Source organism: Amphibalanus amphitrite, unplaced genomic scaffold (assembly GCF_019059575.1).
Source record: "Amphibalanus amphitrite isolate SeventyFive unplaced genomic scaffold, NRLGWU_Aamphi_draft 000229F_arrow, whole genome shotgun sequence".
Lineage (NCBI taxonomy): Eukaryota > Metazoa > Arthropoda > Thecostraca > Balanomorpha > Balanidae > Amphibalanus > Amphibalanus amphitrite.
In genome coordinates this window covers 300,142-324,737 of record NW_024881724.1, presented here as the reverse complement: position 1 = coordinate 324,737, position 24,596 = coordinate 300,142, and the positions used below count along the sequence as shown (strand labels likewise).

At 48.2% G+C, this 24,596-nt stretch overlaps 1 protein-coding gene across 1 annotated transcript in view; it reads left to right on the top strand.

Moving 5' to 3' along the window:
- Positions 1 to 24,596, top strand: part of LOC122385740 — a 100,645-nt gene that overhangs the window by 24,691 nt on the left and 51,358 nt on the right. The window contains exons 6-7 of the mRNA XM_043374209.1: positions 6,743 to 6,926; positions 18,893 to 19,016. Of these exons, the coding sequence (XP_043230144.1) occupies positions 6,743 to 6,926; positions 18,893 to 19,016 (308 nt within the window). The remainder of the gene's footprint in view (positions 1 to 6,742; positions 6,927 to 18,892; positions 19,017 to 24,596) is intronic.

Below are 24,596 nucleotides of genomic sequence, written 5' to 3'. Positions count from 1 at the left end.
TAACACACACCCACAACCACCCGACACTGTCCAGTCCCGGCGGACGCTCGTCCTCCTGTTGCGACACAGGCCGCGTCATACAATGGACACCGGAATACGGCGCCGGCCCCGGCTGCCTCGGGGCGTGGTCGATGCAGCAGCTCCCTGCCTCCGGCGGAAACTGTCCGATCGACCGTGTCTGGCAGATGACCGGGTGTCCTATGCCGACCCGCCCGACACCGGTAATAACCAATCAGTTCTGGTCGGTCGGTACGGAATCGGTAGGCCCGTGTCCCCGCGCCGTGTCCCATTCCGCCACAATCCTCGGCGTCATTATCATTCATGGAAGGAGTGATCGTCGTCGTCGTGTCGTCTTACCCTGTCCCTCCCCTCCCTGGGCCCCCTCCCCTCCTTCCGATCGGTGAGCGCCCACCGTTCGCGATCGAACTGGTCGCCTATGCCATCCGTGTCCGTGTGTGCCGGTACATCAGCGCCGCGGGAGTTACTGTCAGGTGCCTTTTAGAATGGCCTGTCTTGCACCTTGAACCGAAGAGATTGATGCCTTGAAGAGTTGCCAGTTAATTCTTAATTTAGGAATAGCAAGCTTGTTAGCAATATCTCAAAGAATTTTTTAGATGCGTGCGGCTGGTATTCACAAAACATCATACACACACAAAAGAAGCATTGACTAGCTCATCGATGTCCCTCAATCCAGCGCTCTTTGCTCACACTCCTCCCACACAGTCGATGGTATATTCCTTTGAGTGCGTGTGACCGATGGTACACGGTTGGCTAGTTTCGGTACGTCCCTCTTCGTGCGGGCATCATTAGTGGTAGCGAATTGAGGGGTTGTTGACGGCCACGTCGGCTCGCATCCATTGATCGGTGGCCAACGGTTACAACTAACAAGCAACCACTATAGCTGATGCTCGTTACAATGGGTAACTTATACCAAAGGAACTCTGTAATGTTCTGTGACGTTAATAATCATGACAACAAAAGCTTATGACGGATCGACTGATTTTGAAGCATCAATATATCTGAGCAAATACAATTTAACATCATTGTATGCTGTGATGTAAATTATTAAAATGATTGGAATTTTACATCTTTTGAACACAGCATATATCCTTTGTCATGACAGACGTGTTACGGTGTTGCTTGCATACAGTTGGCGTAGAGGATCTAGATTGTAGGCGCCTTGCAATTTAATACCATGCATATCATGGGAACAGGAATAGAGCTGCGATATAACATCAGCTAAATCAACCATACCATGTTCGCTTTTATCTCTAAAACGAGCGGCCTTTTTACTTTATTTTAGTTTAATATTTAATATAAATGCTTTGCTTTATTTTATTTATCGGCCGTGGGGTTGATACCGATGTTCAGAGAAGCAAAAAGGCACATAGCTGCAGCCCTAAACTAAGGAGATTGCGACATCAATGTCCAATGACTCCTTTGAGATGTCGGGCTCGCCATCCGACCGCTCCCAGATTGGAGTGCGCCGTGGTCCTCTCGCTTACTCTGCAGTCCAATGGGCGACTGTTACTGGTGGATTTTCCAATCGTTGTCAGGACCGCGGGGCGCGGGATGACATACGACAATGGCATAGTGCTGAGCTGACAGTACTCGTATCGTCGCATGATTGCAAGTAATACGCACTGCGCGCATCTTCAAAACGGGCTATCTGCTGAACCCGTCTGGAGCCCTGCTTATATCTTCTTGACTCTATACGCAAAATGATGAGCAGATATGCTACTGGAAGTTCGTATGAATATGCATAGAAATTTTATAGGAGGTCTTGACTTTAAATTTACAGGAGGAAGAATACAATCATAAATACATTGCAAATTAATCATAACCCTAAGCTCGTTATTCGGCCAGTATTGTGATAGAATCGTCACATTTGAGCGAGTTTCGCCTGTTGGCCAGTAACCAATTTCGCTTCGTCAGGTCACAAAGATGAAAAACAAACTCAAGTGACAACATTATGGCTGCAGCTCTCTCCAATTCGTGTCGTAAATGGCAATCGAAAGTCGAAATAGCATGGGGAAACAGAAATTGTTTGATGATAATGGGATAAGTTGAACCCACTGTAACAGCGGGGGTTCAGCGTGTTCGATAAGCGACAAACATTAGCAAACATAAGATGTTATGTTTCAAGTGAAACGGTCCCACCTCCGTTCATTTCGAGGAGCTATTTATCTCACGAGGTTATATCAGCCTCTGCACGTGTGAATTAATGACTTCAAACTACCTGAAGATACTTGGGGTGAGGGATATTATCATCGTGTGGTAGTCACACACACCTACCGGTCAAATTAACCCTGGCGGGCTCCGCCGGGACAAGAAACTGGCGGGGGGGCCGATTCGGCCCCCCTTCAGATCTCAAAAACTACACATCGCAGCGACAAACGGTAAACGGCATCGGATACGCACGGTCAAGATCTACAATTTTTACAAAGGTCATTTTCAGGTCAGGTCAAAGATGACGTCACAGGGGTCGAAAAAGTCAAAATGGCGGCGCTAGATATGGAGAGAGTCTTTCTCGAATAACTTTCGAATTAGTCAAGATAGGAACAAACTAAGGGCATCATCGTGATCCTCTCGTCAATCCGCATCGAATGGTATATATGTTGACCTCGAAAGGTCAAGGTCAAAGGTTGACTTCAGGTCACGTGACCTCGAGGTCATCATGTATATCATTCGATGCGTCTTGACGAGCTGAACACAATGAGACCATCCACGCGTCTGTATCTTGTTCCTGTACGGAGTTATTGGCCAAAAACCTTTGGTGACCTTTGATGACGTCACATGACCTCACAGCTGCCCAACAGCAAAACAGACCTCAAGGTAGTGAAGGTTGATCGTATATGAAGTCATATATGGTATATGGGGCCATTGCCGACCCGTTTTAGTGGTAAAAACAGGGAGTTGATTTTTCCCCCATTGACTTATAATGGGGAGGTCGCGAAACTGACCTGACCTTAGGTCACCGATATCAAAATTCCGAGATATACAAATTGCACATACTGGTACCCTAACTAAAGCCTGAAGAGAAAAAATTGATCGGTCAAAAACTCTAGCTCTGGCGTGATTGCAAACTTTTCTGAGGTAGGGTCACCAAACCGCCTCTGGTGACCTGACCTGAGGTCAAATCAACTCAAAATTTTCAGACATGTTGCGTAGAAGCCTTTTAGGAAAAGTCAGAAAATTTGAGCTTCCTAGCTCAACGCGTTTGGGAGAAATAACCAAAAAAACCTCAGGGGGGCTCCTGAGGCCCCCCCCCGCCAGGAATAGGGTTAAGGCCATCCTGAGAAGACCAGCAATGTAGTCATGTTGACCTCGGCGGCGCAACAAAGGGCCTCGTAACGGGCGGCCGTCCATCGTGGGCGGCGTTATTTAACGGAGTCCGAGCAGCTCTCACACCTCGGTATATCATCGGGCCGACCGGACCGCTCCGGGACGATAGAGGATGCTCCAGGGGAGGGGAGGGGCGCGGGCGTTACTAGGGCGAGTGAGACGTTTCTAGGGCGCTGATGTGGAGAGTCTATAGGGCCCTGCTCAGTCGCGTAGAGATACTCGTGTGCCACTGAGACACTTCAGTTACGTTCATTAGGCGCGTGAGCTGCTGGAGGGGTTTCAAGTCTCGTGAAGATTGTAGGGCCCTGCCGAGTCACGTTGAGCAATTCAATGGTTTGCAGTGTTGCCGCGTGAGTGCGGCAAATGCGTGGGGTACTTGAACGGCAGAGTGCTTTATGGAACTCTATACGTATTCACAACTTCGTTTGAACATGGTGGGAAATGAAAACAAATTGTAAATGCTTCAATTGCTCAACTGAGCACCCACTGCTCAATGGTTGAAGTTTGAACAGAGGTCGTGAGTAGCTCAGCCGATGTGCAGTGATGCGTGAGGTGATTGCCTAGAGAAGCGGTTGGCCTCGAGTGGTTGAGTCCCCATAGATCGAATCTCGGCATCATAAATTGACCGCAGTCACCTCTGGACCAACTGCCCGTCGTCCATATTGGAGGAGTCTCGTTTCTATCGGAAATGTGATGTCTCAGGAACGTTCAGCTGGCGCCACCAGTGGCCACCTTCTGTTGGGTCGTGCATCCTTTGCAGGACGACTCGATGGCGCTCATAAACAGCGGAGTGCAGCTGGGCCGCCGACTGGTGGCTGGGCCCGCACCAGCTGCCCCTGACCGGGTCACCGCTCAGCCGGCGATTTGGGGGATGTCAGGTCAACTGGCACGGTGGCTATTGGGGATAAATGATGGGGGACGCGCGGTGATTGGTGAACCTTGGACCAGAACTGCGGGACGGCATACTGGACCAATTGTACTAACATTTGATCCACGGGATAGGCAGAGGCGATAGTGATGAGTTTGAATGTCTTTGTCAGTCGGGTTGAAGCTGAGTCTTACACAGCTTCTTATCTATTTGAATGGAATGTTCTCTGCTTCTGAAAGTTCCATCAGCGTCTAATTCTTAAAATGGAATAGCTATTTGAAAGTTACATCAGTTCTTTCTCACCACATAGATGAGCGCATAGCGTGTACTTCCTAGTCCGGATTTTAGTCTTCACTGGTCATAATTATCCTTAGAGGCAGCCTTGTTATACGAAGCATAAGCACATACATACATCCGTGACATGACCGGCATTGAAGCCGGCGATGCCGAAGGGCTTCGACTGATTGCTGTTTTGTATCGATCCAGTTTAAATTTGCTGGCATCGGCCATCGACTGTCTGCCAGCAGTGATCCGTGTCGTGTCGTCGGACTTGAAAAGGCCCCACTTGAAATTGCATTGCAAATGAAAGGAAGACGATACTTAGAAATTAATCAGCAAATGACTCGGTCATTAGCCTGCACCTCGAGACACCACAACACATTCAAGCATGTCTGAAACATGATGGCCGAACGTTACTAACTGCACTTGCAGCACCAGACCTAGAGGGGTGTAGTAAGTTCCACGAAAAGTTCAGTTCTTATCGCTCAAATGACACTTCCTGCATCCTCTAGTCTGGAGGTCATGACCGACCCCCGTCTGCCCCCCCCCCCCTCCCCCTGGTGGGTAGCACAGACTGGTCAGCTGATCCTCCTCTAGACCACTGCCATGTTGGCGGAAGCTAGCAATCTCCGGGGTGTCCAGCGGCGTTCCTCAGACTCTGGGGACGGCCTCCAGTAGCCTGGAACGGCCTCCAGTCGCCCGGAACAGCCGGGCCGCCCTAACTGAATGGCTGCGGAGGGATTTCAGAGGTCCGGTACCCAGCTGCTGGCGGGAGATGAGGGAGTTGGGTAGAAACGACATGGCGTCGTTCAGTCGCTGAGTCACATGGGACCAAGCAGGATCGTATCCGATGTTCATCTTGTGTCGTCATTCATGATGGCATGTTATGTTTAACGAGGCTTAGGGGCATGTCAGCAAAATATTAGCACATGCATGGGTATTTTCGTACCAGCCTGCATCCATAAATTGAGCACCTAGCTGCTGTCTGTCACCCTATTCCTCTATAGAGGAATAGGGCGACTTACATATATGTAAGTCGCGTGCTACTACGCAAAACCACGGCTGTCCCAGATGCTCACCATAGGCTAAACATGGTTTGATCGGTCACGTGACTTTAGGCCAGTCAGCGGGCTAAATACGAACGCATCCGTTTCGTGACATTATGAAGCAAAAATAAAAGAAGGTTAATGATGTAATGTAATGTTTGTTGACTGAACAAACGACCAAACGGAAACAGAGGCTTATATCGGTAGGTATACTTTGGACGGATGCAATTATTTCAACGGTTTTTCGGAAATAGTGCAAAAACGGCGGCGCGCAGCGCCGCCAAATTTTGGGTACCTTATGGGGCAAACCTTGCGCATCTTTTGATAAAAAAAATTTGACCGGGTCATGTCAGGTCACGGAGTTATGACGTCACAAAGGGAACAGCCTCCGGCCGGATTTTCACAAACTGAGTGCCAACGCCCGAGGTTTCCTGCCGGTGGTACGGACATCGGTTGATGGATCGTGATGAAACTTCCCATGCATGTTGGGGCAAGTATTGGCTATCATATGGTATAAGAAACTTGACCGGGTCAGGTCAGGTCACGGAGCTATGACGTCACAAGAGGAACAGCGTCCGGTACTATTTTTGAAAAGCGCCCGAACCACTATTTTGCTAATTCTTGTCACGTCAATGGGAATATGCAGCAATATTAGCTTCTATAGGGAGCAAATGGACCTTCCAAATCCAAAAATACAATCAGATTTCAAAAATTTAAATATTGATTTTTCGAATTTCTGCCGCCGACTGTGACCTTGCCGACTTCCGGCGCTCCCAACGCGCCATTTTTAGAGCTAGGGAAACGAAATACATACCAAACGATAGAGAATTGATCAAGGAACACGATAGTGAAGGTTTCAAGTCGATATCTCCCACCGTTTTGCCGCAATCGCCGCGGAAAGTTGAAAAAAGTCTATTTTTCCGAAATTTTGACCTTTGACCGGTCAAAAGTAGGTCAAATGTTGACCTAGGACCAAAAAATATACCACCAATCGCGAGATCTCGGCGAGAGCAATCCGTTGGTTTTTTCCGCTAAGCTCTACGACGCTCCGTTTTCAAACGCCAAGGGGGGGGGGTCGCACCAACCCCCCCCCCCCCTGCATGGGCGAAGGTGGCAGATCGCCGTTTACGGGCGAGGGTTAAGATATGGCGCTAGTTTGACAAGATTATTAACCAAGCCTTCTGTCTCTCTTCTGTGCCCGCAGATTATCAAACGTTCTCGACGGTGGCAAACGCCAGTGGCGACCGCATCAAGGAGACCATCAAACAGGTCACCTTCACCGATGGCTTCTGGAGCAAGCCGTACTACGACTGCGGCGGCGGCAACATCTGGATGATGACCTACACCGTGCCGTTCTTCGGCTTCGAGAACGGAACGTACTTCTTCAAGTGAGTGCGGGCGAACCGAGCGAGCGGCGCGTGTCGGTTGTCGGTATATCGCGAGGCAGTAAATTTGTGGCGGCGAGCTGATTGGGCTGTTTCCTGCAGAAATTGCACCGCTCACGGCCGGACCGCGAGTTTCATTGCCGGGTGTAATGAAATTATGTTACAATTTGTAATTAAGATGTAGCTCAGGGGAGGTAGGCTGGATTCATTATTATACACCAACACTACCCTTGCGATCGGCCATTCATGCAATATGATAATATTCCAAATGGCTTTCAATGTCGATGTGTTAAGCACATTGACGCACGTAAAAAATTCTGTTTTTTTTTGCATCAAATATGAAGCTGAGTGGCCGATAGCTTTAGCCTTCCAGGCGGTGGGGGAGGGACATTTTTTTTGCCCCACCCCCCTTTAGTTTTTTCAATATATTTCGAGAACCGCCTTGCCGATCGTCACCAAACCTTCAGTACCCTCCCGGGAGCAGCTAGCGCACATGGTGACCAAAAATTTTTCCAAAGGCTATGGTAGGTTGGCCGCTAATGACGTCAGAGTGACGTCATTTTTGCCATTTTCGACCCAAAAAAAGGTTTCGCGGGAAGAGCTGTCAGGCCTATAGCTTTAGAGATACAGAAAAATGCTTCAAACATAAAAGGTGTAGGCTATTTCGGTTTTTCGAACTTTTTGGATTTTGACCCCCAAAAATAAAAAAATAGATTTTTTGAATATAATAGCCAAAAAATCGAAAAAGTTTTTTTGAATTTCGAAAAAACGGAATATATGTGATAGTCCCTACAGCCTTCTATCTACATACCAAATTTGAGATCGATGCCTCTTTTTTGTCCAAGTTATAGCGAAAAAAACTGTTCAAAATTGATGACGTCAAATTTTCAAACTCAATTTTTAGCAATTCTAGACCTTGTAGCGCAAAACAAAGACCACCATTAGACTCCCCGTGACAAGGTGCATCGAATCGATACCCATTTTATGCAAAAATATCAACTTTGAAATTTGACCTTTTTTGACCTGACCTTGACCTGACCTCCACCAGAAAGTGACCTAAACCGTACCTGATGGTCTTATAACCAACACCATTGAGTTGGAAATGAAAACTGGTCATAAAACATGCATCGCATAACCTTAGTAAAGTTGGGCTCATGTGGTGACCTTTGGTGACCTGACCTGTGACCTGACCTGGTATGACCAGTGACCTCTAATAGCAACATATGTGCTAGACAACTGACGCCTTATCGCTGATTTTCGACAAAATACGTTTTACTCGGTGTTATAGCGCTTTCCCTAGAAGCCCCGTGAACGGGGAAACATTTTATCTTTGACCTGACCTGTGACGTCATCGGTGACCCCGAGGTCAATGAAATTTGGTTTCCTTCGACAAATTTGACAGGGCTATCGAACGCCGTTTGAATTTTCCGGATCCGTCTAGTAGTTTCGGAGATACGGGGGGGGGGGCAAAAAAATGCCCCCCCCCCACCGCGCGGAAGGTGGCTGGGAGGCCCATCACCTGCCGGGTTAATTTGGGCAATATCTTTTCCTTTGATGCACATCTGTTCTGGGTGTAGTGCCTATATCCAGGTGGTCTAATATAATCCAAGGCCCAAAAAACAATGTAAACAAAGGTTCATTATCACGCGCAGTGGAAGGGGGGCGGATTTCGCCCACCCCTCCTGTTTTTCGCCAATAACTCGCGCCGCAAGCACAATATTAATGTGAAATTTTGGCTACCTGTCCAGAATTGAATTGCAGATCTTCTCGTGCAAAAAATAAGAAAATCGGTTCACAACTTTTCTAGTAATGGCGGTGTAAAGTCAAACATCCTGCCGCCGCGGCGGCGCCGCGGCGCGGCGGCCGGCGTCAGCCGTTACGCGCCGCCTGAATTGTAGACTGTGCCGGGGCGGGACGGTTCCGTCTTTACATCGCGCTCCTTACCGCTGATTATATTCGATTGCCATCAAAGTTTCTGAGAAGACTAAGAAATGTACAGGCAATCTTATGGCCAAAGAATTTTGAAAATCGGCCGGTAAATACTTGAGTTATGAGTGTGTAAACACAAAATTGTGATTGCCGCGTTTCCCGCGTCGGCCGATCCCGCTTCAGCCGGCGATATCTAACCCTTAGCAGGCTTCTAACTGCCATATTTATTGTTGGATCAACTAGAAATTCACCACATATGCTCATAAATGTATGTTCTTTCGTATAGTGAAAGAAAAAAGAAAATCGGCTGGTAACTTTTTGAGTTATCGGCGTGTAAACGCAAAAAAGTCGCTCATATGGCAGATTTGACCACATTTGACCTCATTTGACCTTGAAGATATTGACCTAGGGTCATGAAATTCACACACAACAGAGTTCTCTAGGGCCCCCACCTACCCTCCAAATTTCGTCTTTCTAGCTCCAGTGGGCGCTGAGATCTTAGGGGGGGCGACATCTGCCCCCCCCCCCTTCCACTGGGCGTAGTACTCGCAACCCTTCCACTGCGCGTGTTATACCTGAATTTTTGCGTGTTCGTGACAGGATAAATAATTTTTATTGAGCACCTCCCCTATCTGTTGTGAGCGGTGCCCATCATGAAGTGCACTGATTCGCTCACTCTCTGCCTTAGCAGTTGCACCAACGCCACCATTGCACTAGCAGCGTCTTTTCTTCGACCGGTGTCGTATCGATGCATCCCCATTGAACCCAGTGCTGTCCACTAGCCGACGCCACCGCCCGTTATTTTATGTCTCTTAGACGCGCGCCTTCCATTTGCCTGATGATGTCGAAATTCAGCATTCCTGGAAAAGACATGTCTCGACTAATTACCTCAGTATGTCATAACATATGCCAGGAACCATTTGTTTTCAAATCCGGAACAACATAAATCTGGCTCATCACCCAGAGTTGTCTTAATTATAGCCATTTACCTACGAATACTGCCCTCTTTTTGCACATTAGAAGCTACAATGGCTCGTTTTAGCGGGATTATGACAACTTTTGTTGCATGGATTCTAATATGTCAAGCATGCTCCTCCAACGTCCTAAGCATCGTCAACTACGTAATATTCATCTTAGAAGTAATGCATCGTTCTATTTAGAGCCATTATAGTTATATTTGTGTGATACTTATCTCAAGCACAGTCGTAGGCACATAGGCACTCAACAACATAATTATTTTGTGAATTACTAAAAGTTATATGTTTGCTTTACTATAACACATCCTTTGCCTTGTTTTTTTTTTTTTTTTTTGCTTATTCCTCCCTTCATTCTGTATTAACCCGCGCCCGGCTGGGGGTCCTGGATTTCCACGCCCTGCTGAGGGGGGGGGGGTGTTTGAACACCCCCCCCCCTTGTAACTCGGCTCCTGGGCCACGTAACGATACGCGGAAGGCGGCGTTCAAAAGAGCGTCAAAAATAATGACGAAATCACTTCGGTCAATTTTTTGGTCAGGTCAAAGGTCAGGTCACCAGAGGTCATTGAAGGCAAAATTTCGCCGATTTCCAGGTCGAATGTCGAAAATTTCCCAGAAGCCAACGCATAACTCGGGAACCACTAGAGCTACAGCGCCGCGGAAAAGCGCATTCGATAGCCCTATTAACGCCCTTTCTGAGTAATTTTCTCAGATTTGACCTAACTTCAACGGTTTTGCCTGCAGGGGGCAAAAACTGCAAAAATAGCCGTTTTTCGGAAACAGTTTTTCTGCAATAACTTTTGACCCAAGCCTTGTACGAGCTTACTTTTACCGGCATCGTGTTCCTCTCGTCAAGACGCATCGAATGAACTATAACTTGACCTTGAAAGGTCAACTTGAATATTTGACCTCAGGTCAAGGTCATGACCTGACCGGAAAGGGTCATGCTGCATATCAGTCGATCCGTATCGTCGAGCTGAACACATCTAAGGCGTTTTCATCGCTCTAGCATGCCTCTATCAAAAGTTATTAGCGAAAAAACTGTTAGATACAATTCGTGACCTAAGATGACCTCAGGGCATAAACAAGGGTCACGGACACCATTTTCATGCTCAGTGTGTCTAAACCACTTGTAATTCGGTGTTTGGGAGTATTTATAATGTCTTTCGTCCAAAAGAGGCCCATTTCAATTTTCTCCCATTGACTTATAATGGGGAGGTCGCAAAATTGACCTGACCTTAGGTCATCGATATCAAAATTCTGAGATATACATTTTGTACATACTATTGCTCTTAGCAATCGCTGAAAGTTTCAAAGCGATCGGTCACTCGGTGTAGCTATGACAGACATTGAAACTTTTTATGAGGTGAGGTCACTTCAAGTGACCTGGTGACTTGACCTTGAATGACCTTGGTCTGAATTTTCCACAACATGTGTAGAATTGATGTATGATAAGGTGTACCAAAAACGGCGGCGCTCCGCGCCGCCGTTTTTTAGATATTTCCAAAAAACCTCAAGGGGGGTGTTCAAACCCCCCCCCAGCAGGGACGTTTTAGTTTTAATTACCTCCGGAACAAGTGTTAACTACTTTCATAAAAAAATGTGCCTTCAAATTATGCCGATAATATTGCATATCTAACAAGCTTAGGTAATGTCACGATTTTAACCCCACTCACTCATTTTTCGAATCAGATCCGCTATACCTTTTTGATGCTTTCCGAAGCGTGGTTTGACGGCGGCTCTGCCTGTCAGCTCAGCTCTGCCCAACTATGGGGGTCGGGTCGCTCGCCCGTTTGACCGGAGCTGTCTGAACTCTGGCCATATCTTGGACGAGAGAGCCAACTTGCCTGATCAGGAGCGTTACCTTTTTAATTTACCCTGACAAGTTGAGTTATCTAGAAAGTACTAGCTCTAAGCTCTTGTCTAGAATACTGTGCCAAATCTCCAGCTCCCCAGTGGGAACTCTGCCAAGTCGTTGATCTGCGTGGCTTCTCAGTTTGCAAAGGATATAGCTAACGGGCAAGTCATTTGACTAAAACAATGTCGGTAGGGCCCAGGTCCTAACTGAATGCATGTATGTAGCGCTGGAAATATACAGCACCTTCAACACGACTCTAGCGCAATATGATTGTCTATCCTGTCGCCATCAAACTCGAAATCACTTCCACTCAATTGAGCATGATCAGCAAAACTACTTACCTGATTTCGTTTTCCTGGAAAAGCTTGTTTATGCATCACGAGCACCATTCGCCTTATATTGCGCATTACCCCCGCTAGTCCAGAAATGGTAGGTGTCGCACTGGCGTCAGTATCGGCGCAATTAAGCAATTACACCGACTGATTGGACCGGTCACGTGATCCATGCCCAGGGGCTAGGTGACACCGCGTCGGGGGGGGAGGGAAGGGGAGAAATTAGTGGAGGGGTCTGGCAATAAATGGTCACACTAGCGGTTGGGTCTTCACAGGGGGACTGTGGTGAGTGAGTGAGTGAGTGAGTAAGTGAGTGAGTGAGTGAGTGAGTGAGTGAGTGAGTGAGTGAGTGAGTGAGTGGGTGGGTGGGTGTGTGAGTGGGTGAGTGAGTGAGTGAGTGAGTGAATGAGTGAGTGAGTGACTGAGTGAGTGAGTGAGTGAGCTCAGCGGGCAAGTAAGAAGGTAAGCGTCCTGGGTATTTAAAAGTAACATTTACCAGTAATGCTAATCAAAGATAAGGAAACCTTTAGCATAGAAACTCTGATGATCAAAAACAATGATCAACTATGCCAGGACCAAAAAAAACATACTACGTTACACATACAGGACCTTTGGAAATTACAACCATTACGAGCCACGATATCGTATATGATTTGCATGTATTTCGCAACCGGATTTATATAGCAAAGATACCGTAGCCAGGCACTTTTCAGTTACCACGTCTTCCCTGGAAACGATATGCTCGCCTTGCGAACCATTTTCTGCAAAATACGCGTATTGTTCCGTCTTATATTCGAGCTCGTAATGGCTCCTTAGACCTGTCCAGTGGCTATTGGAGCCAATAAATCGGCACTGGTCGGCCGCGTCTTTTTCTTCCCATCATTGGTCTATTGGGCCTAAAAATACGACCTTGGCGCCAGTGGCGGGGCGACCATTGACCGTCCACCCACACCGCTCACCTCTGTCCGGTAAAAGCCGAACGAAACTGGTCTCCAGCGTGCAGGAGGGGCGGCGAGCGGCGGCTGATTTGTTCAGCAACCCGAAACCGACCTGAGGCTGACTCAAAACCGACCTGAACCTGGAGCGAAACTGACCTGAGGCTGGCCCTAAACCGACCTGATACTGACCCGAAACCGACCTAAGACTGACCCTAAACTGGCCTGAGACTGACCCGAAACCGACCTGAGACAAACCCAAAGGCGACCCTCTACCGACTTGAGACTGACCCATTCACTACCTCGTCTACTGGCCCGTCCACTTACCGACCCGTCCACTAGCGCACCGTACAAGCGTCCACCGACCCCCGTCCACCGACTCTTCCACCCTGTCCACCCACCCTTCCACTGGCCGTTCACCCCGTCCAACGACTCCAGACGTCGCTCTCAGAACGACGGCCGTTCGTTTCAACGGCCTCTCGTGACTCCCCGGCATTGGAAGTTAGGTCAGCCATGAATTCTCGATGGTATCCCGGGATTGAAAGTGTCAACAGTTCTACGACTTCTGTGCTATGATACATACACGATTTATGACTTCTAATCATTTTAGCTCCTGCGGTGATTCAAACAGGGTGGGTATTTCAGACATACGATGGATGGACGTGATATGGACATTGGACACCCTGACTTAGCAACAAAACAAGAAGCCATGGAATGGTATATGCATGAAGGCAAGTGATTGGCCTGGCTATATCAGCTCCAACATTAAATAGGCACATCGAGGGATCCATGCATTCGTTCAGATACAGTTGTGATCAGTTCCTCCTTTCAGGGGAACAATGACTACCAGTACCTATGTACTCTTTCTGCTTACCACTATAAGCGCAGCTATTTTTCCTTTTTCCTGGCTTCATTGTTACTGACATTGACTTAAAGACCAGCTTCTTCTTTCTCTCCTGGTTGCTAGCGACATTAGGCCCATGTGTCAAAGTGTGTCAGGGCTGTGTGGAGCGCGTGTTGTCGCCCCGTGTTGTCGTGCTGCGCTGTGGTTGGCTGTCCCCGCCGCCCGGGTCACGTGACGTGGCGACCGGCCGGTCGGGCCGTGCGGCGGGGCCGGGGGTCAGTGACAATACAGACGCGCCAGCGAGCGGGTGTTTGCTGCTGCGTGCGTGGCCACGTGACATGGTGGCAGCGGTGGGATGCCCATAGCCACGGCACGACCAGCAGCGCACCTCCCTCCGTGTGCGGTCCGGCGGCGCCGGCGAGCCGCGTCTCCCGCCGGGGCGCCCCGGCCGCCACTCCTCTTCACTGTCAGGCGACGCGTCATCCCGGCGAGGCGCCGGTCGCGAGTCGCCACGGCGAGCAGCCCACGGTGAGTCGCCACGGCGAGGCGCGCGCCGCGGGTCACCACGACGAGTCGGCCACGGCGAGTCATCACGGCGAGGCGAGCCCCGAGGGCCGCCACGAGAGGGCGCATACGGCGAGCCGCCCGAGCGCCCGCCAGCGGCGACGGCGCGGGACCGCCCCCAGGAGCCGCGAGCCGGACTCGGGCTCCGGCGCGCCCGCTCCACGGACGGACGGTCACGTTCACGGCGCGAGGAATCCTCCTGATTCCGATCACCGCTCGGAGTCGGAGACATCATGTCTCCGCGCCCGACCCCCATCACTTCGCGATCCGCCCACTGAACCCAAGCGCTCGCGCGGCGCTCCTCCTCGCCGAAAGCCTCCGCCAGCGTCTCCTCACGACGCAGCACGTCCACGGCGGCGTCGAACGGAGCGTCGCATGGAGGCGCCGGGAAGGTGTACGAGCTACTTAGCCGGCACCTCTGGTATCCGGGCCTGCGGTCCGACTGTACCGACTACGTAAAGAGCTGCACGAGGTGTTGCCAACGGAAGGACACGAGAGCCCATCGCTCGCCTCTGCTGCCCCAGCGAGCTTCATACCCCAATGAAGTACTCGTGATCGATATACTTTCCATGCCGAGAGGGAATGTTCACGGATGCTCAATGATTTTAACGTGCGTTGATAAATTTACCGGATATTTGACCTATTATCCACTGCGCTCCGGCGCCGCAGATTACGTTGTGGAGGCGTTGACACAGCATTTTTTGACCTTCGGTCCCCCTGAGCGCATTGAGAGTGACGCGGGTTCGAACTTGCTGAAACACGGTCATGTCAAGGTCTTGTGTCAACATTTCGGTGTGAATATTCGTGTGAGTGTAGGGTATCATCACGAGGCGGTGGGTGCAGTGGAGCGGCGTCATCTGGACATTAAACGCCGCTTGCGTGCTGTCTCTGAGTCGGGCGGCGCTGACTGGGAGACACGCTTGTCTGGAGTGGTCTATTCCTTGAACAATGAGATTTGTGACACTACTGGATACAGCCCGTTTTTTCTGTATTTCCTGCGCCATCCGAATAGTCCGCTGTCACAGCTAGCTAGCGCGCCTAAAAACAAGTATTCGCCAGATTTTGTGCACGAAAAACTGCGTCTGTTATCAGCGACCCTTCGGCAGGCTCAGGACCGTCGTGATGAGATGTCTGGTCGTTACCAGCGCCAATTTGACAAGCGGTATCATGTACGCGATGTTTGTTACCGGGAAGGAGACCGACTTTGGGTGAGAAATGTTACAAGGGCCTCCAAGATGGAGGACCCGTGGGTCGGACCGTTCATAGTGTCATCGATGGTCGGGCGCAGACATGTTGAATATATCACCGACAGGGGCGTCCGTCGAACACATGTCCAGAATACAAAGCCGTATGAGGTGCGCCGCCCGTAGTTCATGTTCGTTGCCGCGCTGCCGTATGTTAAGGTTTATGTTCACTTGTTCGCTGCCTTGTTTATTGTGTGTATCCGTTGCACATTTTCGTGGAAGGGGGGTAATGTCAGGGCTGTGTGGAGCGCGTGTTGTCGCCCCGTGTTGTCGTGCTGCGCTGTGGTTGGCTGTCCCCGCCGCCCGGGTCACGTGACGTGGCGACCGGCCGGTCGGGCCGTGCGGCGGGGCCGGGGGTCAGTGACAATACAGACGCGCCAGCGAGCGGGTGTTTGCTGCTGCGTGCGTGGCCACGTGACAAAGTGAGCAGTCAAGTGATGACTTTTCGTTGAAGAGGTTCTCTCCCCGTCTGAGGCTGAGGAGGCGGCCAGGTGACTCTCCAAGGCCGAGCGTGGTTCATCAGCACCCGCACTACACACTATCGGCTACCAAACTCTCTGAGAAAACAGCCACCTGCGTTTTGGTTTGGCAGTAGATCCGCCCCTTTTCATAGTTGGCGTAAAAACATCCAAAGCTCAGTGAAACTGTGCCCGATCCACCAAGCCTGGCAGCCTCTCAGAGGATTTGATGGTCAAATGGTAATTTGATTCCCCAAAGGCCAAAACTGCTTGGCGTAGATTAGAAGTCGTCACTGTCTTGCAAAAAAGTTAATGCGGTTTAGGTTTTCAGCACACGCATCATGATAGGAGGTTTCACAGCGAGCTGGTTTTGTCTATGCTCCACGTAATTGTGACGCCGTGCGCAGTGCGCATGACAGTCCGAGACACCAGCTGCACACCGAAAACCTGCTACGAACCCGGCTACAAATCTCCCTGCATTCAGAGAGAGGGGAAGAGAGAGAGAGGGGGAGAGAGAGAGAGAGACAGACAGACAGAGACAGAAACAAAGACAGAAACAGAGAGAGAGAGAGAGAGAGAGAGAGAGAGAGAGAGAGAGAGAGAGAGAGAGAGAGAGAGAGAAGGAGGTAGAGAGAGAAAAAAAACAATAACAGCTGGGGCATTCCACGATAGATCGTACCACTTTTTTCCAATTTGACACCCTCATCTGTCGGAATTTGATGAGAATTGGTCTCAGGGGTAATCAGGGGCTCTGAATCCACCTGCAACAATTTCAGGCTTATCAGATAAGTATTTTTTGAGTTTGGTGTATAACATTTTTTGGATTTTGCTTTGCAGCGCTAAGTTTGGCGGGCTGTAACTCTAAGACGGATTATTCAAATGCCAAATGTTATATAACATTGAACTTGCAATGAAACAGAAATTAATATGTATTTTTGAAATTTCGAAAAATACGCTATTTTTGATATATGACATATTGAGTTTTCTTTCATTTGTATTTTTTGGACTTTGGGACCAAATTTTTTTGAATTTTTATTCCTTTAAAAAATATTTGGCTCATTGTTCAGAAGTATGCAAAAAATTAGGAAGGCGTTCTTTCTATAAATGTATTTATTTTACGTCACGATAACGGTTTCGAATAGTGATTTCGGGAGGGGAGCTTACAAATGGCGTGGTAAAGCTGCCTAGTGACATCACGGGTTACTGAAATTTCAATTTAAGTCTGAGTCATCTGAAAAAAAAGTGAAAAGAGGGTTCATCCAACCCTCTTTCCTATAAGCGCGAGGGTGAAAAAGGCTGTTTGGTTCTGACATTGTTTTGGACGCCAATGACCATAGCTGTCCGAGATGAAAGTTACAGGACGCATACATGGTGTCCTCCAGAGGTCTCACAACTTGTATATCTGGGAATTTTTCAAGGTTACATGAGGTCAGGTCGGTCACGTGACATCACTGTTATAAATCAATGGAGAAATATAAAAAACTGTTATTTTGGCGCCGAGAATGATCTAAAACTATCCCACGTACATGGTATCGTGATTTCATGCACTCCTTGCAAAGTCCAATGCTTTACTTTTGCATTGTTAACCTTGCGTGACGTCATTTATGACGTCACTAGGGTCGTACGAGTTTTTCGTCAATAACTCCCGATCAAATGGAGCTAGAGAGTCGGGAAAGACACCAATGGACTCGGGATGACCTTCCGAATCGAATGATATGCCATAAGATACCCTTTGCCCAGCTTCGTGACCTAAGGGGTGTGACCTGACCTTGACCCGAGGTCAACTACTTAAGTTGACCTCACCCTAGCAAAAAGTATACCATTCGATGCACCTGAGCTAGGCGAACACAATGATGCCAAAATCACGGCTCTGCGGCCATTTTTTGCGAAGCTATTTACTAAAAACCGAGCCCGTAACTTCAGTCACGTGACCTGACCTCAGACGCTACCGGTTAACCTGAGACCTTAAAATTGGGTACCAATCGCTGCGACTTGTAACGGCACATACGCTCGTTTTTTCCGCGAGGCTCTAGCTCTATTAGAAGCGAAACGGCGTGCTGGGGTCGTATCATCCCCTCCGAAACCCATTTTGTTTGCGGGAAAATGAGGAACTTATAGAAAGAACACCTTTCTAATTTTTTGCATGTCGATTTGCAATGACATGAAGTTTATTTTGAAAAAATAAAAATGTGAAAAATTTTGGTCCCAAAAGTCATTAGAGGCAAATGAAAAAAGATTAATGTTTTTGCTCAACAATGAAATTTTTTCTTTGGAATTTTTAAATAGTAATATTAATTTTTGATTCATCGCAAGCTTAGTGTTGTTTACTTTTTGTTGGTTGCTTAACCCGTTCTTGAGTTATAGGCCATCAAACTCACCGTTACATACCGAAGTTAAAAAAATGTAATGCAATATAACTCAAAAAGTTTTGATCTGAGAAGTCTGATATTTTGCCAGGCGTCTTTGGGGCCTATGATTACCCCTAGGACCGATTTTCATTAAAATCTGAGAGATGAGGGTGACGGGCCTGGTACGATCTATCGTGGAATGCCCCAGCTCACATATTTACGGCAATATCAATAGCTTTCCACGGCTTCAAAGCACTCAATCAGGTAGTGGTGTGCTCAAATTCACGCATCAATGCATCCAAAATCAGGCCATCAACTGGCTATTTTTACATGCGAGGGCCACGATTTTCAACTCGCCATACAACTGCAGTGAGCTCTCAGACTGGTGGTCGTCAGAACGGCCCTCGAGGGTGGGATTTGGGCCGGCGGCGGGCCTTTCTGCGCCGAGTGGGCTTTGAGAGGAGGCGGTCTGCTTTGTTGCAGAGGCACGAGCGGCATCGACATCGACCTGCGTCGCGTCGACATCGACCAGTGTCCGCAGAGGCGCAACAGCTCCGACGTCAACATATTCGCCGGCTCCGACAAGTGCAAGGAGCGGACCACCCAGGTGAGCCGGCCGCGTGGTGGGCCCCCTAATGACGTCAGCACTAGCTGACTGCCTCGTCAAGGTGTTGCAGGCAATAAGATTTATTTATGAGAAAATATGAACACTGTTATTTTGTCTAAAATTTGCAGCAATTTAAGTAGTTGTCGATGAAAAGTTGTTACGTTGTTTTTCTCTTCGCACTGCACTTGTCCTTTCATAGGCCAGGCCAGCTTTCTTGGCATGGAGCGATGTTCTAGCGCCCCAGTGTGACTAGACACGCGACTTATTGTGATTAGTTTGTAAATCCAGACTTCTAGAGTGGTTGCTGTCTGCCCGATTATATCAATTTTGTGGTGAATACTGAATGCTTACATGTTGAATGTTGATTTTATTCACACAAAAAACATCATTACGGAGGTTGAGCTGAAATTTATGTGCCCTTATACCTACAGCCTACAGGATAGTTAGTTGTTTGATTTTGATGCAGTAACCTAGAGCCAAAACAAAGGCTATTGTTTCTCCATTGAAAGCTCTCGTCCCTGGCTTGATTATGTGTACCTAGCTGAATAGCAGGTGGCCTGTTTATTCGAAGCTGACTTAATTGAATTAGTTGCTGGATGCACTCCTTTCAGGATGAGCTAAAACGCCTCTCAGCGAAGTTCCCCATTAGTTCCATCCCCTACCTACGCACTGCAGTGAAGTCTTAGAGCGCACATACTCTGGAAGGTAACTAACAAGGTACCATTTCACACTCGTTATGTCTGAAGTCGTTCAACTCTTCACAGCTAAGTTATGCCCAGATCCCGAAGTTAGTTTTCAGATGGTGCAAGTTTGGCCATAATAGTCCATGTTTGGTGCACAGTAAATTCACATAAAATGTTGAGTGTTCTTAAAGTTTAGCAGCTCCTATCGCATATCTACGAGACTGCATGAGCTTTTTAGCAGTAAAAAATGTTCCAAGCGGGTTTTGGCTTTATTTCTGTATGGCAAGCGATTATCATAAGACTATATTATTCTCAGGTGGGGCGGTAATATTGTATGCATACGGTAACGGGTAAACGGTCGTTCAGCTTCTTGAGGTTATAGGTTCGACGATGTCCATTTTGTCTATTGACGACATCCCGTGTTTACAAATCTACATCACCCTTACAGCGAAGCTATTGGAAACATGAGCGTTTCTTTTTCATTTTGAATTTACTTATTACTACTAACTAAATTACTAGTAGTTACTAGTAGTTAATTATTAATTCATAATTTTAGTAGTTAATTAATAATTATATTACTAGTAGTAATCTTGTTTCTTGTTTCTTTTGCATTTTTTTGACAGATTATATGCGTATCAAAGTTGATTTAAATGTGATGCAAAGAAAAATAAAGAGTGTTTAATGCAAGGTAAAAATGCTGCCGAACTGCAATCAAAAACGAAAATAATAGGCTAAGGAACTTGACCAACGTATACTGATCTGGAAATGAAGAAGCCGTTCCTTTTCAAACCTCCCTTGTTGAATTTTTCAGTTGCATTTAACCGCAAATTGGCGCATGTGCTGCTCCTCCCCCGGGGAGCAGCTTTTCAGAGGCACAGTGGTAAACATCCCAATGCACTTAAGGATGCCTCAGGGCTGGCGATGTCACGCTCAAATTCATGCAAATATATGCTAACGCAAATTTGGTTTGGATCTTTACAGCGGAAACCTGTGGTATGCATAAAGTAACTGCCTGATACAGATGAGGACAAAAGCGTATGCTATATCTGGCTGTTGCGAGCATGTTGCGAATTTATTATTTTCCCAGGAGCAGTTGCAGAGGACAGAAGCGTATGCTATATCTGGCTGTTGCGAGTTTATTATTTTCCCAGGCGCAGATGCAGAGTGCAAGTGCAGACTTTGCAGCTTCTGTGATGTGACAATTTCACTTTGTGTCAACGAAATGTTGTTGATGAAACCACACGGCATAGGTCAATGGCGCACCTGCCTGTGCGGCAGAGAATACATAAGCAATGCACGGACGAACAACGTCCAACGCTTCCTTCAGGCTCTCGTCTTATTCACTAACACTTGGCCGGCCCCTTCCCAAGGGAGACGCGAGACGGTAACCACAAATCACAGTGCTAGGATGCAGGTGTTTTCCACGAGTCATCTTACCACCCAGCCATAGGCGGCGGGACGGGGGGGGGCACTGGGGCACCATGCCCCCCTTTAATTTTGGCATTTTAACATTCGCTCTATGGGCGTTGCATGGAAAGAATGGGCCCAAAGGTCGGCAGTGCCCCCCCCCCCCCCCGCCTTAATTGAATGTGTTCCGCCGCCACTGCACCCAGCTGCGAATTATTCCTTTCATCGTGCACCACTTCAGTCAGGACGTCTGACACGTAAACAGACCCCAGGGCGAAGCGGGAAATTATCACAGGCCCGTGGGTCCCTCCCCTGCTCCACGGAAAATATCTTCAATGGATCGAATCCCATCGCAAAGTGCCACTATTACAGCACTCCAGGAAAACCAGGAAAACAGGAAACCCCCAGGAATCTCATCAAAAAAGTGACACCGTTCCAGCGACCGAGGAAAACCCGGGATCCGACAACCAAGCCTCCCGCAGTTCACGCTATAGGTGACCTTCGTATGTTGTAAGTAAACTCGTGGTCGGAGCGCCAGTAAACTTTATTTAACTGAAGCCCTTTGTATGTTCACTGGAGGCACACTGCTGAGGGAAGACCACTTCTGGCGGTATACATAGTGTGGCATTCCTCTGCTCCTTAGTTCAAGAACGTCACCTGTTTTTGGCATTGATTTTATCGACATTACTGGGTGAATGGGAAGAAGTAACTGCAAACCACATCATCAGTTTGGTCTAATGAATTGTGACGGGGACCAGGCGAGACTATGGTGCATTGGACTGGACCGTCCGATCATGGTCTTGGTGAGACCAGCTCGGTACATGTCGCTGTTTACCCACTCTGCATTGCGTCAGTTAATTTGATTCCGTTTGCCCGGTCTCGGCATGACCATTGGCAGTCTCAACGAGATCGGCTCATTCTCTGTGTTGGCTCCGCTTGAGTGGATCACCTGCGAAAACTCACGACTGTGGTCCCGGGTGGGACAAGCAGCGGACCGAACTCACGACGGTGGCTCTGCCTGTATGGACCAGCTGCGGACCACACTTTCTGTGTTGGTCCCGCCTGTGTAGGACCGGCTGCAAAAACTCACTACCGTGGTCCCGGCTGGGATCAGCTGCGGACCACACTTTCTATCGTGGTCCTTTCTATCGTGGTTCGCCTGTGTGGGAGACTGGCTGCAGCAGCCACGCCAACAGGCCGTAAACCGTGTATTGCGACACCGGCTACCAATAACCGTCACACGCGGGGGGGGGAGGGGGAGAAGCCTCCGGCGGCCCGCGGCGCCGCCGACCCGTGCCTTATTGGCTGTGTGGCATAACCACCGGCAGGCTACCTTCCGAGACGCCACCAGAGCCGGCCTCGTTGATATGTTATTGTATGCTGCGGCGGCGTCAAGGGTTGGCGAGGCGCTGCCGCGGAGAATGTGGGGTCAGCTGGTGGAGTGATTCTGTGCGGGACCGAGCGGCCGACTGTCGGCGTAGATCGGCGTCTGATGGCGCTGAGGGGTGATTCGTGTTGACCGGCTGGCCGCTTTGATGTGGACTGGAGCTGGGTTTGTCCGGAAATGTGACAGGCGGCCTCTGAGCACTCTGGTTATCAGGGAGACCATGCGTCTGGATGTGAAGTTAGGAGCAGTGGTGTCATTCGTTGCGAACACTTCCGCAAAATTGTTTGTCCGAGGCAAGGATATTGGACAAGAAGTTGGCGTTTTGACGGTTGAATACAGGAGCGAACTATTAAAAAACGCGAGATTAAACTCGAAATCCAAATAAACAAAGACTGTGCCTGACCTCATATTTTCGCTTGATAATAAGTGCGATTTCAAGATTATTTTAAAAGTTTACCGATGATTATTTCGAGCAAATCCTAGTATAGTTTTGCTCGTGGCTGAGGGGTTGGATTCAACGCTAGGGATGGCTTGTTTGCGAACGACACAATGATTTCGCCGTCTTACATTGCCACAAGCCCGGCATTACCAGTGATTATTTTGACAGAAAATTCAATGTACCACAGGATTAAATCCGCCCAGTGCCCTGGGTCTAGACTTGCCCTCTCTTCCCAGTTGCGGGCTGAAACAAAATGGATTATAATTTATAAAAGATATTGGTGGGTCAGACAATCGATCTCCACCCTCCAGTTTGGGCATTGAATGTTGACTAATAATCCTTCGAAGCTGGTTCCACCGAGGCGGCAACCAGAACTGCGTCCTCTGCAGGCAAGGGGGAGACAGAGGCCGGGCTGGTGGTGGGGTAATGGCCGGGGGAGGGGGGCCAACGACATCCATCGTGCGAGCATAACCGGGCCACTTGGCAGAGAGCTGAGAGTATCCGACCACGCCGGAGGCAATCGTTTAGCCATCAGCGCACCAGATCAATAGGCTAGCCTAGCCGAGTCGCCGCTCAGCTGGTTATTCAGGGGATGTAGTTTCAATTGTTGTGAAATGTAACCAATAAGGATCTGAATTTATTTTGAAAATTATTGCTGATATTCATAGCATCATTTTTACCTGAACAACCGGCATTTTAAATGTGTAAGAGCTTCTTTCGAGAGTTCCCAGAAATTACATTGGACTGGCAATCTGCCATTTTTTAGAACTGCGACGATGTCAATTATGCTTGCAAACAAACCTTGATATCTTGTTCCTTATTTGACATCTTATTCTTGGAAGAAACAATCAGGTAGACTTTTAAGTCCCAACTGAATGTACTATTGTTACAGAGACAAATAAGAATAATTATTAAGCAGGTAATGCTCCCGTTCAAACACTGGCATCCAACCATTCTCTGAAATCCGACAAACATACTTTTACTGCAGGATTTAGTTTTAAAAAATAGGCTAGCCAAGAAGCGAAATTTAGTTATTTATTGCCTACGAAAACTGTTTTTTTACGCCTGAATAAGCTGTGGCTGAAATACGATCTGATATTTTAAAACTTCACGATCAGAGAAAAAAATCTGGCGCCAATGATCAGAAGAGCGTACCTTGACCAATGTATTGAGGCTTCCTAGGGGGTGTGGAAAGCCAGGCATATTTGGAAATATAATGGCGGCTTCATTTTTACAACAAAACAGGAATGAAGAGGAGCTTCACTCTGGCATACACCACGATAGCATTTGTCATACTTTACCCTATCAAATCTGACACTGAGGGGCAAGATTGATGAGATAAAAATGGAATAGTTGCGTTTTGTTCATCTGCATCCCAGCAGCGGTAAGGCATCCCAAGTTCTCTTTTGCGAATTTCATTTCTTCCGACGGGTTGTAAAAATACTCCCGTTTGTGAGCTAAGGCTATTTGTGAGTATTCTTGCCCTTGCAGACGCATGATCGTCACCAGTCAATAGGTCATAGGCGTCGCCAGAGATTTTCGGTTGGGGGGGCAAAATCAACTTTTGTGTTAAAACTTGCCTTTCCCCAGTCTTTACTCACTCGTTTTACATATCATTCGACGCGCAATGGTGCGAGGAATCTGATGGTGACAAAGGTTTTCTT